This window comes from Cuculus canorus, chromosome 8 (assembly GCF_017976375.1).
Source record: "Cuculus canorus isolate bCucCan1 chromosome 8, bCucCan1.pri, whole genome shotgun sequence".
NCBI classification, from domain to species: domain Eukaryota; kingdom Metazoa; phylum Chordata; class Aves; order Cuculiformes; family Cuculidae; genus Cuculus; species Cuculus canorus.
This window is the reverse complement of record NC_071408.1, coordinates 24471114-24486666: the sequence shown is the minus strand read 5'-3', so window position 1 is coordinate 24486666 and position 15553 is coordinate 24471114. Positions and strand designations below refer to the sequence as shown.

Below are 15553 nucleotides of genomic sequence, written 5' to 3'. Positions count from 1 at the left end.
AGGTAAATAAAATTATTCCTTTATTACTACATAATATCAACTGACTGTTAACCAAATGTTGAATATGCTATGGCACAAAATGTTTATTTTAATATGCCTCTTATGGCTCAAAAGTCTAGAACTGTCTTAGTCAAGGGTTAACCTATCTGGTTTGAGCCTTAGTCTTCAGCAACTTCTGACACCTCCCCCAAGACCAGGCTGCTCAAGGCCTCATCCAACCTGGCCTTGAAACTTCCAAAAAGGAGGCATCCACAACTTCTCTGAGCAACCTGTTCCAGTGCCTTACCACCCTCATCATGAAGAATTTCTTCCTTATGCCTAATATAAATCTTCCCAACTCCAATTTTTCTCAAGCTATGATTAACTCCCACTCCATGGACAGCGTTTGATTATGAAACTATATATAAATAGGTAAAACTTTTGCTTACTTGAGCAGCCTTGTTTAAACAGTGTAAGAAAACTGGGCACCACTCAAACTGTAAAAGAATACAGTGCAAGCTTGAAACATATTATTCACATTATTTATCTTACCATGAAGGTAGGCTGAAATCCTTAAGAACGAAAAGCTCTATACTCCTATATGAAACGCTACTGCAGACTTGCAAAATTAATTTTTAAACTAATTAGTCAGCTTGCATAACATCAGGCTTGTAATGTTTGCCACAAAAAGTTGTCATAATGTGTAAAAATAGAGTTGGTCAATATAAACCAAAAATTGTGTAAAGATGTCTTCATCTAAGATCAACTTTTAACCATAATAAAAACAAACACTGGTATTAAAACTGGTATTAAAACTTCGGTGCAGGGTGGAAAGAACAGAATTAAGAATCTATTTGGTGTTCAGGTGAGAAGTTTTCGAAGCATGTAAATTACAGATCTAGTCAGACACTGAGATGTGACCAGTGTAATAAAGATGTCTGTATGTTTCTTCGTGTTCCTGGGTCAGCACGAGAACTTCCTATAGAAATTAAAATCTCTAGGGCACAATTAGTGCAAGTACAGGTAATGAGCCTTGTACTCTGGAGGAAACAACTTATATTAGTTTGTTCTGGTTCAAGAGAGATGCAAAGGGAAAGTGTAAAGAACAGTTCTCTGTGTTTGCCTGGAACAAGGCAACTGATAAAATAGGTGCACTTTCTGCTGGAAAACTGAGGCAACCTAGCAGGCTCAACATGTGAGCAAATACTAAATATTTCTCTGAAACATTTTAGTTATGTTGAGATGAACATGAGGAACAGAAAGGGCACTACTTCTGCAGTTCCCCTTGAGAAAGAGGAAGGTGAAGTCCAACTAGGAAGCCTGTGAGAGAAGGCCAAGCAAACCCTGAACACTGACACCACTGTCTTCCATGGATGTGATGGGTAACTTGCAAGAAATACTTCATATGCCAAACACCTTCTATTACAGACAGGACAGATAAAACACAGGCTGGCATAGGACAACAAAAACTCGTTGGAAAAATCCACTCCTCTGGCAGGCTCTCTCATTAGTTCTTTCCGAATATTTGCATTTGAGATGCAAATATTCAGAAACTGGAAAAGCTTTACAAGGAAACAATATGCATGTTTGCCTGTTTCTTGTTCTTTCCAGGCATCCATTTATGGCCACTACTGGGAACAGAATAGCGATAAAAGTCACTGACTCAGGGATCAAATGGATCGCCACCAGGCTGAACTGGTTTAGGAACTATTATTTTCAAAAATAAAAATAAAAAATACCAGCTTTACATGACTTTAACACCAAGTTACTCTATTTAAGGGTCAGAACTCAGTCTTCCCTTCTTAGAACTCAATACTAGATAACAGAGTTTATTAAACCCATTCCATATTTGGGGAAACAGGCAAAACCAGTACTTCTCCCCAAGTGGAAAAGTCACGAGCAGAACTCTGTGTCCTCTTTGCTACCCAGACTGAGTTTTCAAATGGTCATTGCTGTCTTTGGCCAACATCTTCGGGCAGGCCCATGCTAGCAAGTAGTTTGCTACAAAGATCATAAAACTTCCTTTCTGTGTCAACTCCGACTATGCCAGTGAGTCTTCTGTGGCTGCAAGGAAACTACAGGAAGTCTTCAAGGCAATGTGCTGCCAAAGAGTTGTAATTTCGGGGACACATAGCAGAAGCACTATCTCAGAAGGGCTGAACTCATTTAAAGGGCCAAGACACAGGTTTATTTCTTAATATACAGTTTAATTGGCCCTCTTTACTAGAGAAACATTCACCAGTTAAACATGAAACAAACCAAATGTAGCAAAACCAAGCTTAACAAGGGCAGTATCTAAAGGAAGGCAATAGTGGAGGCAGACCAATTTGTGAAGTCACTTAAACTAACAAAGTGGATATAAACCAGTACACCCCTAATTTGGCACCACGGTGCCAAACTGTGAAGGTACACAAATGACTCCACGCGCTATAAATACACCATGTTTGAAAACCTTAACTTTTTTTTCTTGTTGTTGTTGAAGTTTCCCATTTGATCCCCAGGGTGCTGGAAGGATAGGTCCCACCGGGGAGCTCAGCACGAGAGTTCCAAGAGTCACTGGCCCACGGGACACCACGAGAACCACCACCAGAACCATCAGAACCACCTCCACCTCCCTCCAGCCGGCCCTGCCCGGGCCCGGGGCCACCAAGGACGGGCTGGGAGAAGCCCTCGACGCCCTCCCCGGGCTCTGACCGTGTGTGGCCGCGATGCCGCCCCCTCCTCGCTGAGGGAGAGTAGGGAGAAAGAAGGGGGCGGCATTTGGGGCTCCCTCCGTCCCCCCCCGACCCGGCCCGCCCTCACCTGCCAGCGCCAGGATCTGGGCCTTGTGAAGCAGCAGGCGGTCGCCACACTCGCCGGGGCTCTCGTCGTCGTCCTCCGCCTCCTCGGGGTTGCGGTACACCGTGTAGACCTTCTGGTTGTCGAAGTCGAGCTGGGAAGTGGGGCTGAAGTCCTGGACGCGGGAGACGGGCAAGGCGTAGCAGACGTTGTCCTCCAGGAACCGCACAAAGGCGTACATGGTGGGGCGGCGGGCGGGGCGGCCGCGCTCCCCGCGCTCCCCGCGCTGTTATTGTTCCTCAAAACCCGCCTCTGCGCTCGGCTGAGCTCGCCTGGCCGCGCCGGCACACGGCCGCCCGGCAGGCACAAGCAATCCAACGCGGAGCGACGCGAACCGGGCGGGGGCCGTGCTCCGCCGCCTGGGCCCGCGCGGGGACCCGGCGCCGAAACAGCCCTTCCGCCGGGCCCGGGGCGCCAAAACAGCCCCTCCGCCGGGCCCGGGGCGCCGAAACAGCCCTTCCGCCGGGGCCGAGGCTCCCCGGCAGAGGCCTCGCAGCGCGGCCCGGTGCCGGGCACCTGGGTGGGAGGGACGCGGCCCGGCCTGTCAGTTCGGCCCGGGTTGATATAAGAAGTGGTTACCGTTACAAATAGTGCGATATTGTGATTTAAGCTAAAGTAACGTTTTGTCTAAGCAGTTGTGTGTTTTGAAAGGTAGGTTGAGTGTCCCTCCGATAGCGTTTTTTCTTTAAAACGGTGTTTTTCCAGACACTGTTCTTTGAAGGTGATAACATCTTGTGTTCAGTCTGATCTGTGCTGAACAGATGTGTCTTCTGTAATCACCTCTGTTTGGAATTTTCTTCCTGTCTCAAAGATGATCAGAGGGCTGGAGCACCTTCCCTACAAGGACAGGCTGAGAGAGTTGGGCTTGTTCAGCCTGGAGAAGAGAAGGCTCTGAGGACATCAGAGGAGCTATCAGAGGAGCTGGAGAGGAGCTATTCATAAAGGCTTGTGGTGATAGGACAAGGGGGAACGGGTATAAACCGGAGACGGGCAGATTTAGACTAGACATTGGGAAGAATTTCTTCACCATGAAAGCGGTGAGACCCTGGAACGGGTTGCCCAGGGAGGCTGTGGATGTCCCATCGCTGGAGGTGTTCGAGGCCAGGTTGGATGGGCCTTGGGCAGCCTGGTTTACTGGGATGTCCCTGCCCATGACAGAGGAGTTGGAACCAAACGATCTTTAAGGTCCATTCCAAGCCTAACTATTCTGTGGTTCTATGATTCAAAGGCAAGGTCAAGCAGAGAGCTGGAGTCAGTTACAAATTAGCAAGAGTTTTGACTGGTGTGAAGTTTATAATGACATTAAAATTAGTCCTTGGAGATTAATAGAATATGCAGAAGATTTCTGGGAGAATTTATGCGTATGTATCTACGTGAGGAAATCCATTCTGCGACAACCTTTTGTCTTGCTGCATGTGACTGATGGAGATCACTCCCTCATGTTGCCCAGGCCTAATAAAGGATGCTTTCTTAAACTTGAAATTGAGTCTTAGAGTTTTATTGCAAGCATTTTCAATATCACGGTAAAGAGCTTTGTCCAAGTTAAAAACTCCTAGCGCCTCTCCTAGAGAAAGAGGTCATCTTGCAGCTCTGTGGAGCTGATGCTTAAGAAGTTCTGCTCCTAGGCTGGGCAGTGCCAGGGAGCACAGAGAGAAGGGGCAGGAGGGACCCCTGAGGAGCTGTGGACACATGAGGAGAGGAGATCAGACCAGATCCTCATAGCCAAACAAAACAGAGCCCCAAGTTCATCTGCCAAGCATCAGTAGAATCTGAACATTTTTTTTACCTGGAGGTCTTCAGGGCAAGGCAGTGCCCTGCCTTGAGAGACCATGCTCTTTTAGCACAAATTGTCAGGCTTTTGGAAACACTTACATACTGAGTGTTCTGAGCTCTCTGTCTGAAAACACAATAACATGGCAACGTTGCTTATGGTTCACAGCAAACCCATCCATGTTTCTAATGCTGAGATTGATTTTGCCTGATCAGTCTTCAGAATACATGAGGAAAAAAACCCAAAGCAAAGTTTTGACTGAGCATGGGCACAGGTTGCTCAGAGAGCTTGTGAAGTTTCCATCATTGGAGATAGCTCAAAAGCCATCTGGGCATGGTCCTGGCCAGCCAGCTCCCAGTGGCCTTGCTTGAGCAGGGTTCTGGACAAGATGACTTCCTGAGGTCCCTTCCAACCCCAGCCATTCTGTGAAGGTATCAGTTATTATAGTTATGTCCTGCAGAAGTCTGCCTGTCTCTTAAGCAACACATGAAAACATAAGGAATACACACAGGTATAGTTAAGGTGATGTAAATATTTCAGTAACAAGCTGTAAACTTTCCATACAATAATGGCAGCTTTATTATTTTAGCAATTATGGAGTTTTGCAAATACTTCAGTTTAAGATTGGGGATTTAAATGGCAGTACTTTATGTTAACAATAAAGTATTGCCAGACTGGTATGTAATTACAGCAAATATAAGTCTGCTACAAATGTATTCTAGTAGCTATGCTGCAAGGGAAATGAAATTCCAGCAAAGATTGTGTTGCTGATCAAACAATAACAGCTGCTGTAGCACTCCTATCTCCTCTACCTCATGTTACAGTGGAGGTAGAAGGAGCTGCAGAAAGACAACAGCATAGACTGATAGCTGGAATTGCTCCGTTGACACTGTTACAATTACATGAAGGACAATTTTTGTCCCACTAAGTTCAGTGGCTAGTGAGGGATTTGGTACTCTAACTCTTACTGGGGTTCTCTTTCCTCCACATCTGGATTCTATCAGCAACATCTAAGGCTGCTGTCGAGGGAAAAGAACACAGAAAAATGGAGAGACTGGAAATAACAGGGGAAAATAAATTGAAGCTGAGAACTCAAAAATTAAGTTGACTTGGAAGGGGAAAGATCTCTTCAGGTACAAAGGAGGCGTGGGTAATTTGCCTCAATGAAAGAAAACTGAAAGACTTCATGTGGCGGCATCTAGCATCATAGTGGCATCAAAGCCATTTTTGTCTGGCTTTTTTTTGGGAAAAGAAACACTATAAACCGGCATTTGCATCATTTAAAATTTGAAGAAGGTTCAATTACAGCAAAGGCTGTGATGATCTTTGTACTTGCAGCAAAAAAAAAAAAAAAAAAAAAAAAAAAAGTCTCAAATCCTTTAGGAAAGCTGTTTCACAGTTCTCCACTGAAGGACATTTTTGGGAACAGATTAAGGGTCAGGATGATAAATGTGTGTTTACACTTGGTCCCTAGCACACTTATTGAGCCAGAAGGCATTATAATGCTAAAGAATTAATAATGATCCCATACATTTCTCTTCTGCCTACAAAGAACAGTGTTAATTTCTATAAATAGTCTACACTGGTTAGCTGTGAAACGGAGGAAAAGATCCGTTTAAGCACAGAATGAAACACAGGTAGCGTCCTTCGTTTCTTTTGGACCTTTCCCATTTCTGCTAATGGGTAGCCAGCTATTTTAACACAGAGGTTAGCTTGAGGTTTAAAGACATAGAGCTATTTTACAGGTGTAAATTTTAATACTCATTGTTAAGGGAATTACTGGATCTGCACCAGATTTAAATCCTCTAGAAAGTCCAGCTTTTAGAAACAGCACAAACCTGCTGAGAAGTAGACTGTCACACTTTCAAAATACAAATGAACCCACAGCTTGAAAAGTAAAAGTGTCACTCTGAGAGTCAGGAAACCACAAAGCACAGTCCCAGCCCTTGTGGGACTTCTGAGTGGCTGTTTCCTGGAACACTGCCTATATTTTGGTGCTGTTATTTTTCTTGAGAAGTAAAAAAAGTGCTAAAGCAAAAGCTGATGCCTGCTGTTTTGATGCATGCTCTGTGTTTTCACTTAAAGATACAAAATGAAAAGCTATAGTACCAATAGTAGTTATGCAGGTGCTAAATCTCTTTCACAGCAACAGATTAAAATTAGGCTCATCAGTCACATTACTTCCACGTTTAATATCAAGCCCTCAAAGGACCCTATATTGATTTTAAATATAAGGAAATTATAAGGAAATTCCTATTTTCTTTTACCGTTCAAGTGGAGGGGCTTTGCTACTACCTGACTAGTCAGCAGTAACAATACACTGGACCACTACCAGGAATCCCTACACATTCATTATGCAGTTTAGAAAACATTATTGTTTTCTTGTGAATTTATTTATCCTCCAAGTGGTGCATTTCTTACACAACTATTTTCAAGCTCAGATACACACTGAAGGATAAATATATTCACAAGTGTTTCAGGCAAGACTGTATTTTAACAATGGTATTTTAGAGTCATAAAGCTTAAAGAATAAATTCAACAACGCACGCAAACTGAGGACTGTTCAAAGGTTTATGTGTGTATACACATACAACCTATTCACAATCTGGTTAATTTTTACCCAGAATATGATCAATAGGGTGGTCAGAAGATACTTCTGTTCCGTAGTATCACATTTTTTATCTCATGATGAAATATAGAGTAAAGTCATTTCCAGGTATACATGAGTCTCGCTCTGAACAAAGTTACGTACATCTAGGTGTTTTGAGGTAGAGGAGATGGTTGGAAGGGGGTAGTATCCTCACTAGACAAACAGAACAGTGGAGGCATTTCAGAGGGTTGTTCCCCTTTAGATTTTTAAATAAATTTTTAACTCTTAAGACACTGTTGCCACACTCTGCTTTCAGTGTCACGATGATTACATATAAAATTTAAAAAAAACCCAAAAAACAAAACCCACAAACAAACAAACAAACAAACCAATCTGAAACAAAGAAAGCTCCAATTCCTGTAGGATCCTAGAAGATGGATGAGATAGTTGTGTCTACATACAGTTTCCAAGGGCCTCCAGTACCAAAAAACCAGTATGGGAACCTAGATTACATAGATAAATTCCTAAGATTTATTTTTTCTAAATCTATGGCCTTGAACCATCCTCAGAATAAGAAGGGCATCACTGCAAAGCTATCTAGTCCCAATTCCTGAGAGTGATCTAAACTTTCTTGGGGCTGAGGGTAATGCTCAATCATCTTTAACATTAAACTCTCACATCCTAACAGAATATTCTTTCAAAGAAATGAAACCTAAGGAACACGTTATGGATCCACTTACAGAGGAGACACTTATTTCCCAGCTGGTATATTCTATAGCATGAAAAGTTAATCATTAAGTGACCACTGAAAAAGGCACTTTCTTCACTGTTAATGACTGGCTGGAGAAACCAAGGGCCAAAGAAAAAGCCAGACAGTCATTAACTGCTGAAAATTCCTGACCTAAAGGTCATTATTACTATTATAAAACTGGAAAATGAAAAAAGTAATTATTTTCTTTGGGTTTTTATATGTATTGAAAAGATAAAATTCCAGTGTCTGTTGCTGTGGATACTGGACTGTAAGTTACTTATCTTTCCCATTCTGGCAGGCTGTGCGATGGATAGATCTGCGACTGGCAACCCTTCAAGAATGTGTGCCAGACTATATTTTCCTTTTCCAAATTACAGGTTAAACGTGCCCACAGAAAGTCTACAGGAATCAGGAGATGCTGCCAGTCAGCTCTGCCTTGCCTCGCCTCGGTGTGAGGCAATAATTCTCCCCACTCTCACCCAGTCCTTTGCTCAGTGGGAGCCAGAAGCTGAGTTGTCTGGGAGCTGCAAAAGACTCTCAAATCATTGTGACTTTTGGCTCCCACCCTGCTGTACACCATTCACAATCTTGCTAAATACCATCTTCTGTACTCAGGCAGTATATGCTGTTTTCCGTGCTATAAACGTCTCGCCTGAGAGGAAAGAAGGAGAGACTTTTTTTTTTGACTCCGATGTGCATAAACTCACCCTTAAAACCTTATGTCCTTCTTGTATAGTTGCCACTGTCTTCAAGAGTCACTCCGAAAACAATATTGCTGTTGCAGCCTACATGATCTTTACTGCTACTACCATCCACTGATGGCTTCAGCCCGTATATTTTCACTCTATCTGGAAGTTTAATGTGAGATTTTCCCTTTCCTTTTTTAAACCAGATTTTCCCCTGGCTTTTGACAGACACTTTACTAATATGACTTTAGAAGTAGCTTCACATGCACAGATTTTGCACCACTGCAAGAATTTGATTCCTTCTGTACCTGAGATGACAAAGTGACTTTCATTTGTCAAGGACTGAAGTGTTGTTGTAACCTTTGGGCTTCAGTGTAAAATATCATTACTAGACACTGCCCATGATTGTGTTATGCTTTAGACAGAGCTTTTGAGTAAAACGGCATTAATGACCCTTCTTCATAGTATTTCCACTTTGGTTTTTCTATTTCACATCTGTACATCACTGTTCTGACTTGAACCAGCATTTATAACTCATGCTGACAGGGAAAATGATCCTGCAGCCCTTTTCTGCATAGACCTATTCTGCTTGAGAGGGTCACACAAGTAATATGGGATACACACAGAAGAAGAGGCAGTCAACTGCTACTGACTGCATTTTGTCCAGAATGGTACCTCCAAACACTCACACTTCTCCTTCCCTTCAGAAGTCTGTTTTTAGGGGGAGATTGGCCTGGGCCTAGAAATGTTTCTTGCTGTTTTGGAAGGTTCTTGACAGTCATCAGCACCAGGAATGGGATTGCATAAGTGAAGGCAGAGTCAAAAGCAGTCAAAACTGCTTAAAGATATATATTTTCATGCCCCAGTGCTTTTTAATTCATACTCTTGACATACTCTTTCTAATCCCTTTCAGGGCTGGCTATATTTAAGTATAAAGTTAGTTTTTAAAAAATATTCCCAGGAATTAGTGCTCACATCTCACCGCTTCAGAAGACAAGGTAGAGTTTTCTTCTTCTAATGAATGTCACAATCAGAGATGGACCAGCAACTCTTCTGAAGAACATCAGCCAATGTGAGCACATAAAATCCTTCTGTGGAAAGTGAATGGGAGATAACAGAGCAGGAATAATCCTAAGAATATTTCAGAAAAGTGCCTTCCTCAGCTGTGTCTTCTTAATAATCACATTTAAATTAGAAGAACATAATTCTTCACAGTTGGCAAACTGAATGCTGAAACTGCTGGAAACTGAAAAGTGCAAGTGTTCATTGACATGAAAACCTTCACCATACTCTGCGAACTTCCCCACTTCTATGAAGATCAGACATCTTTGTAATTTATGAGTTCCAAAGGAAGTTGCACCTGGTCTGCGCTATTAAGTGAATTAAAAAAACAACAACAACCCAAACCAAAATCAACAAGGAAATGTTACTGGTGGGAGTTGCAGTCACCCAACAACCCAAAATTCATAGCATGAGATAACTGCGATAGACTTTGACACGAGTTTTTCAATGAAATCTCACACAGCACAGAAAATTGGCATTCATCTTTGCCCTGCTTACAAGGAAGGTGTTCCCTCAAAACAGAAAGTGGCATAGGAAACTGATAGCCCAAGAGGTGTTTGGAATCTCAAGGGGCTTCGTGCTTTACTAGTATTATCCACAAAAGCCTGAGCAATATCTGTTTTGCAATATTTAACATTCAGGGGCATCAGGATCTTTTTAAAGTGTGATCAGAAAGGAGGGCTCTTCATAGGCTGTCACAGCATTCCACAGTATTCCTCATAACACAGAAAGCTTTGTTTCATAAAGAAATATCTTGTACTAGAAAACCTTAGGTAAACTATAGTTATGTTTGGTTTTTTTTAAAACAAAGATGGGAATTTTCCAGTTCGAGTTTCCCTTTAAGTACTAGTCTAACATGAATACGTTTAAGGATGCTCTATCAAGTTCATGCATGAAATGTCATCCAGCCATTGCTATATTTCTATGCAAATACAGCTGTGAAAGCTAATAACTGAAATCTGCATTTTTTTCACATTTCCAGCGTATTATACAACTTCTCATTTTTCCTATGTTGTAACTCACATTAGCCTCTCATATCAATAAAACAAAGCTCAGGTTATATTGCCTCCTGCTTAAATTCTCTACAAACATCAAAGCTGGACATTTGAATAAGCAATTTAATGTATACATTTTTATTCAGTTCAATATACTGATATTCTTCTGGTAGGAATAAGAATTCTGCCAGATGACTGCAGAGAAACACACCATTCAGAATATGAATTGGAATATTCTCGCAATGCATTTCAGTGAGGATGGTGTGATATTAAGATTAGATCCTGCATATAATCAAATTTTGATGCTTGTACACACAGTCTGATATTTCTTTTCATTTATAAGGTTTGTATGCAAAAACACAGCAATCTAATATTTTGAGCATACACTGTCTGCAGATACTACACAGTTCAAACTGATGAAAAAATAATGTCAGTGAAAACAAGAAACTGTCTAGAGCACTGCAGCATTCAGACTTTGCTAAATTCATCATAACTAGTTTTTATTATTTTGAGAACAGAAAATATTGCAAACCCAGTCTTTCCAGAACAGCTAGAGTAAAGAGGGCTTGTGTCCTTCCCTAAATTCAGCCTTAATGTATAGATCGACTCTTTGTGAGCTGTAAATGTTTCCTTGATCTTTCAGATTTCCGGAGGGACCTTGAAAAGTTGGAGAAGTAAGCTTGTGAAAACCTTATGAGGTTCAACAAGGCAAAGTGCAAGGTCCTGCAGCTGGGAATCCTCAGCACTGACAGAGGCTGGGGAATGAAGAGATTGAGAGCAGCCCTGTGGAGAAGGACTTGGGTGTCCTGGTGGATGAGAAGCTGGACATGTGCACTCGCAGCCCAGAAGACCAACTGTATCCTGGGCTGCATCAAAAGAAGCGTGGCCAGCAGGGCAAGGGAGGGGATTCTGCCCCTTTACTCTTCTCTGGTGAGACCATACCTGGAATGTTGCGTCCAGCTCTGGAGCTCTCAGTACAGGACGGGCATGGACCTGTTGGAGCAGGTCCAGGGGAGGGCCACAAAAATGATCAAAGGCCTGGAACACCTCCCCCATGAGGAGAGGCTGAGAGAGCTGGGGTTGTTCAGCCTGGAGAAGACAAGGAGACCTTGTTGCAGCCTTTCAATATATAAGAATAATAGGGACAAACTTTTTAGCAGGGCCTATAGCCATAGGACAAGGGGTTATGGTTTTAAACTAGAAGAAGATAAGTTTAGACACGATATTAGAAAGAAATTTTTCACGCTGAGGGTAGCGAAACACTGAAACAAGTTGTCCAGAGAAGTAGTGGATGCCCCATCACTAGGAACATTCAAGGTCAGGTTGGATGGGGCTCTGAGCAACCTGATCCAGTGGAAAATGTCTCTGGTTGCTGCAGGAGGGTTGGACTAGATGACCTGTAAAGGTCCCTTCCAACCCAAAACATTCTATGATGCTATGAAATTCTCTGGTATGATACACATAGAAATTTCTGAATGGCCTATAAAATCCAAATTTTCTCCCTTTTTATTTACCAGTATATATGAGAGGTAATAAAACAGAAAAGATAAAATAGGTGGTGAGATAGCAGGGGTTATATTGCAAGCAGAAGGTGGCACTATTGAGAATAGATCACAGTATTTAGTGAACATATATATAAAGCATACGTACAGGTTTTTATCCAAAATCACAAAAAAGGAAAAAACACAGAGCAAAGGAGGTCTGAATTACATCTCAGGGCTAAAGCAGAAGCAGCACAGTGCAGTAGATCAAGATACTCCTTTAAATAGTAAACTGGTTGGGAAGTAAGCTAATAATGGTTTAGATAAAATTTTCCCCTATGAAAAGTGCTGAATTGACATATTTCTTAACAAGTAAGGACAGTTCAGTACACACCATTATCTGCCTTGCCTCTGACCTGGAGGGACTCTACAATGAAAGGCATAGTCAGTCTCCAAGGGCAAGTCAGTCTTTAATCCCATAGTGTGATTACTAACAAGGACACCAATTACAATTTAACAAAAGGGGGAGAGAGCAATTTCACTATATAGAGGCTTCTATATATATTTTTGTGATCAGCTACTGCCCACAGAGGCTTTTCATTGATTTTACACGCCAGGTGTGACACAAATATTCTGATTTCCACGGTGCCCACAAAACTCACTGAAATCACTCCTGACCATGATCACAGTTTTTTTTTTTTTTTTTTTTAAAAAAAAAAAAAAGTCTGTTAATTAAGAAGAACAAGGACAGTAACTTCTGCTGCTCACCCTCACATTGTGAAATGGACTCAGAGAGAGGTTGGATCGAGAAAGGACTGGAATGGTCCTCAAATAACTATATGCAGCTTTACAATCCAAGAACTCCCACAGAGTTATTGCTTACCCTGCAAGGTTATCTCTGAACAAGATCTCAAATACCATCTGTGCTCATTGTGGAAACTGCCAAAATCTCATCCACGGAAAACATGGATCACAGAGCATTGTAACTCCCATCTTCCTCTGAAGCAAAGACAGAAAGAGGATACCTCTTTCTTCTTACTTTAACAGCCTGAAATTCTCAACTGAAGGTAGGTGTATATAAACCTCCTTTCAGAACACAAGCCAAGAGATATTTCTTTCCACCAGCAAGACCAGGAGGACTCCACATTGATGTCTCCCATCTTCTATTGGTAAACTCCTCACTGGGGCCCTTACTTGACAAGTGAGATACCTGCCTTTGGTTTCCCTGTCTCACTGAAGGGGTTCAGACCCCCACTCTGTACCTCTGGTTGTAAAAGTCCTTTACTTCAACTCGACACACATAGTCACACGTACACACACCCCAAGGGAAGAAATGTGTGTCTCCCAATCTCAGGCTCAGTGTATTACTCTCCAGCTGAATTCTTACTGATCGTTGTAAAGCTGAAAGCACAGCGGGTGATCAAGTTACCATTGCAGGATAAGTTATTTCTTCCACTGAGAGCAAACTACTTTGATTTAACTCATGTTTACCAATTATAAGAGCAGATACATGGACGGTTACTGCAAATCAGTTGATTTATGGGAAACTTGTTATTCCTCAGTAATATATTTAGGAGTCTGTATTCCAGAGAGAAAAGTGTTGCTGAAGTGGTAAGTAAGAAATGTAAGACTTAAACTTACTCTTAAATGCCTCAAATAGCTCCAAGGTAGTTTCCTCTGATGAAATATTCTCAGTGAGCATACTTCCTGCTCTTACAGCGCATCACATGTTTTGGCTTGCTTGGGGGTTTGTGTTTTCATGTCTTCAGATTTTAAGACAATTGGAAGTTAAAATAATGCTCACATATGAATGCTCAATTTTATTTGCTTTACATTTTGATTTTTTTTTTTAATTGGGGTCCTTGCTGAAACAGCAAGATCAATAAGAACTCCATGCTTAGGAAAGCTAAAAAGAATATTACAATTTCCTCTGCCTTATCTCTTCCTCTTAAATGGCAGCTATGTCTTTGGGATGCTGTTTAATGAACATCAGTGGAAGATTGTCAGTAATCAGTAATGCTGAGTGGTTTGTTACTTGGAAAGTAACATAGGTTTCATCTTCTAAGTTTAAAAGTTTTGGTTCTAGTGGTATCATTTACCAAATTATGGAGAGGGACTATTCTTAAAGGCTTGTGGTGATAGAATGAGGGGGAACAGATATAATCTGGAGAGGGGCAGATTTAGACTGGACATTAGGAAGAATTTCTTCACCATGAGAGTGGTGAGACACTGGCACAGGTTGCCACGGGAAGTTGTGGCTGCCCCATCCCTGGAGGTGTTCCAGGCCAGGTTGCATGGGCCTTGGGAAGCCTGATCCGTTGGGATGTCCCTGCCCATGATGATCTTTAATGTCCCTTCCAATCCTAACTATTCTATGATTCTATGAATTAAAACATATTCTATAATTTAATTTTTGGATGATGTATAAATATATGTATACACTCCTACAAGGCAACTTGTCTGCCACTGTGGAAAATGTTAACGTATAGTCAATAAGTCAACAGTCTGCAAATGTTAAATTATGAAAACAAAAAGGAGTCTAGTTTACATTCAACCTGGATATAAAGATCATAAGAATTTCCAATGTTCTATGTGGGACAGTAAATTTCAAAGATGACTGTATTCTGCCCCAATAATCACGATCTGCACAGCATGTTCAGGTATTGTTAGAGAGATTAAAAACACAAAACCAGAGCAGAACAGCTCAGCATCAGATAATCACAAGCAATTCTATGTCAGCAACAGACAGCTGGAGACATATGCCAGCAATATTGCAAAAGTTGTAAAATGGAGATTTTGTGACAGTAAAGACGTGGGATTCATACATTAAGCTGAAACTCAACCAAAAACATTGAAATTGTTGTTCACAAGTAGCAGCTCTCTGTGATAGTGTTCAGAAAGTCTACCATTTGGCTTAAAAATATTTAAAGCATATATTAAGCAGAAGAAAGTATTTTTGTCTCTCTTTAATATTTTGTGTATTGAACCTCTGTATACTCTCAGTCTTATTCTCTTGGACAAAGAGATCAGAAATTTTTTTTCAGGTTGGCTGGAAGAGCTGTCCGGTTATGTACCAAATTGTGCGAAACTGTGAAAATTTTGTGTGAGGAATTTTTTCTAAGAGTATTTGCTTTAAGTTTTTTTGCTCCAGTTTAAAAGGAAATGAACACTGTTTCATTTTCAATTGACAGCTTGAGTCATTTGTTATTCCCTTCTCCATGAGTTTCAAGTGTCCATCAACTATTATACTTCTCTGATAGTCATTCCCACCAATCCTTGCTTTTCTCTTTCACATTTTTAATTCAAATATCTACTGCTAAAAAGTGAGTCCAAAAACCAAAAAAAAACCTAAACGCTGAAAAAATCCTTTTACATTAATTGTTGTGAATCAGAAGAGAGA

General features: G+C 41.4%; 1 protein-coding gene across 7 annotated transcripts in view; it reads right to left on the bottom strand.

The window, feature by feature from the left end:
• Positions 1-15553, bottom strand: part of LOC104060194 (AGBL carboxypeptidase 4) — a 954436-nt gene that overhangs the window by 388606 nt on the left and 550277 nt on the right. The window contains exon 1 of one of the 7 annotated variants that reach the window (XM_009561918.2): positions 2782-4354. The exons of the other annotated variants lie outside the window; for them this stretch is intronic. Within the exon in view, the coding sequence (XP_009560213.1) occupies positions 2782-2998 (217 nt within the window). The 5' untranslated portion in view covers positions 2999-4354. Of the gene's footprint in view, positions 1-2781; positions 4355-15553 lie in introns of those variants that run through there. 7 annotated transcript variants of the gene reach the window in all.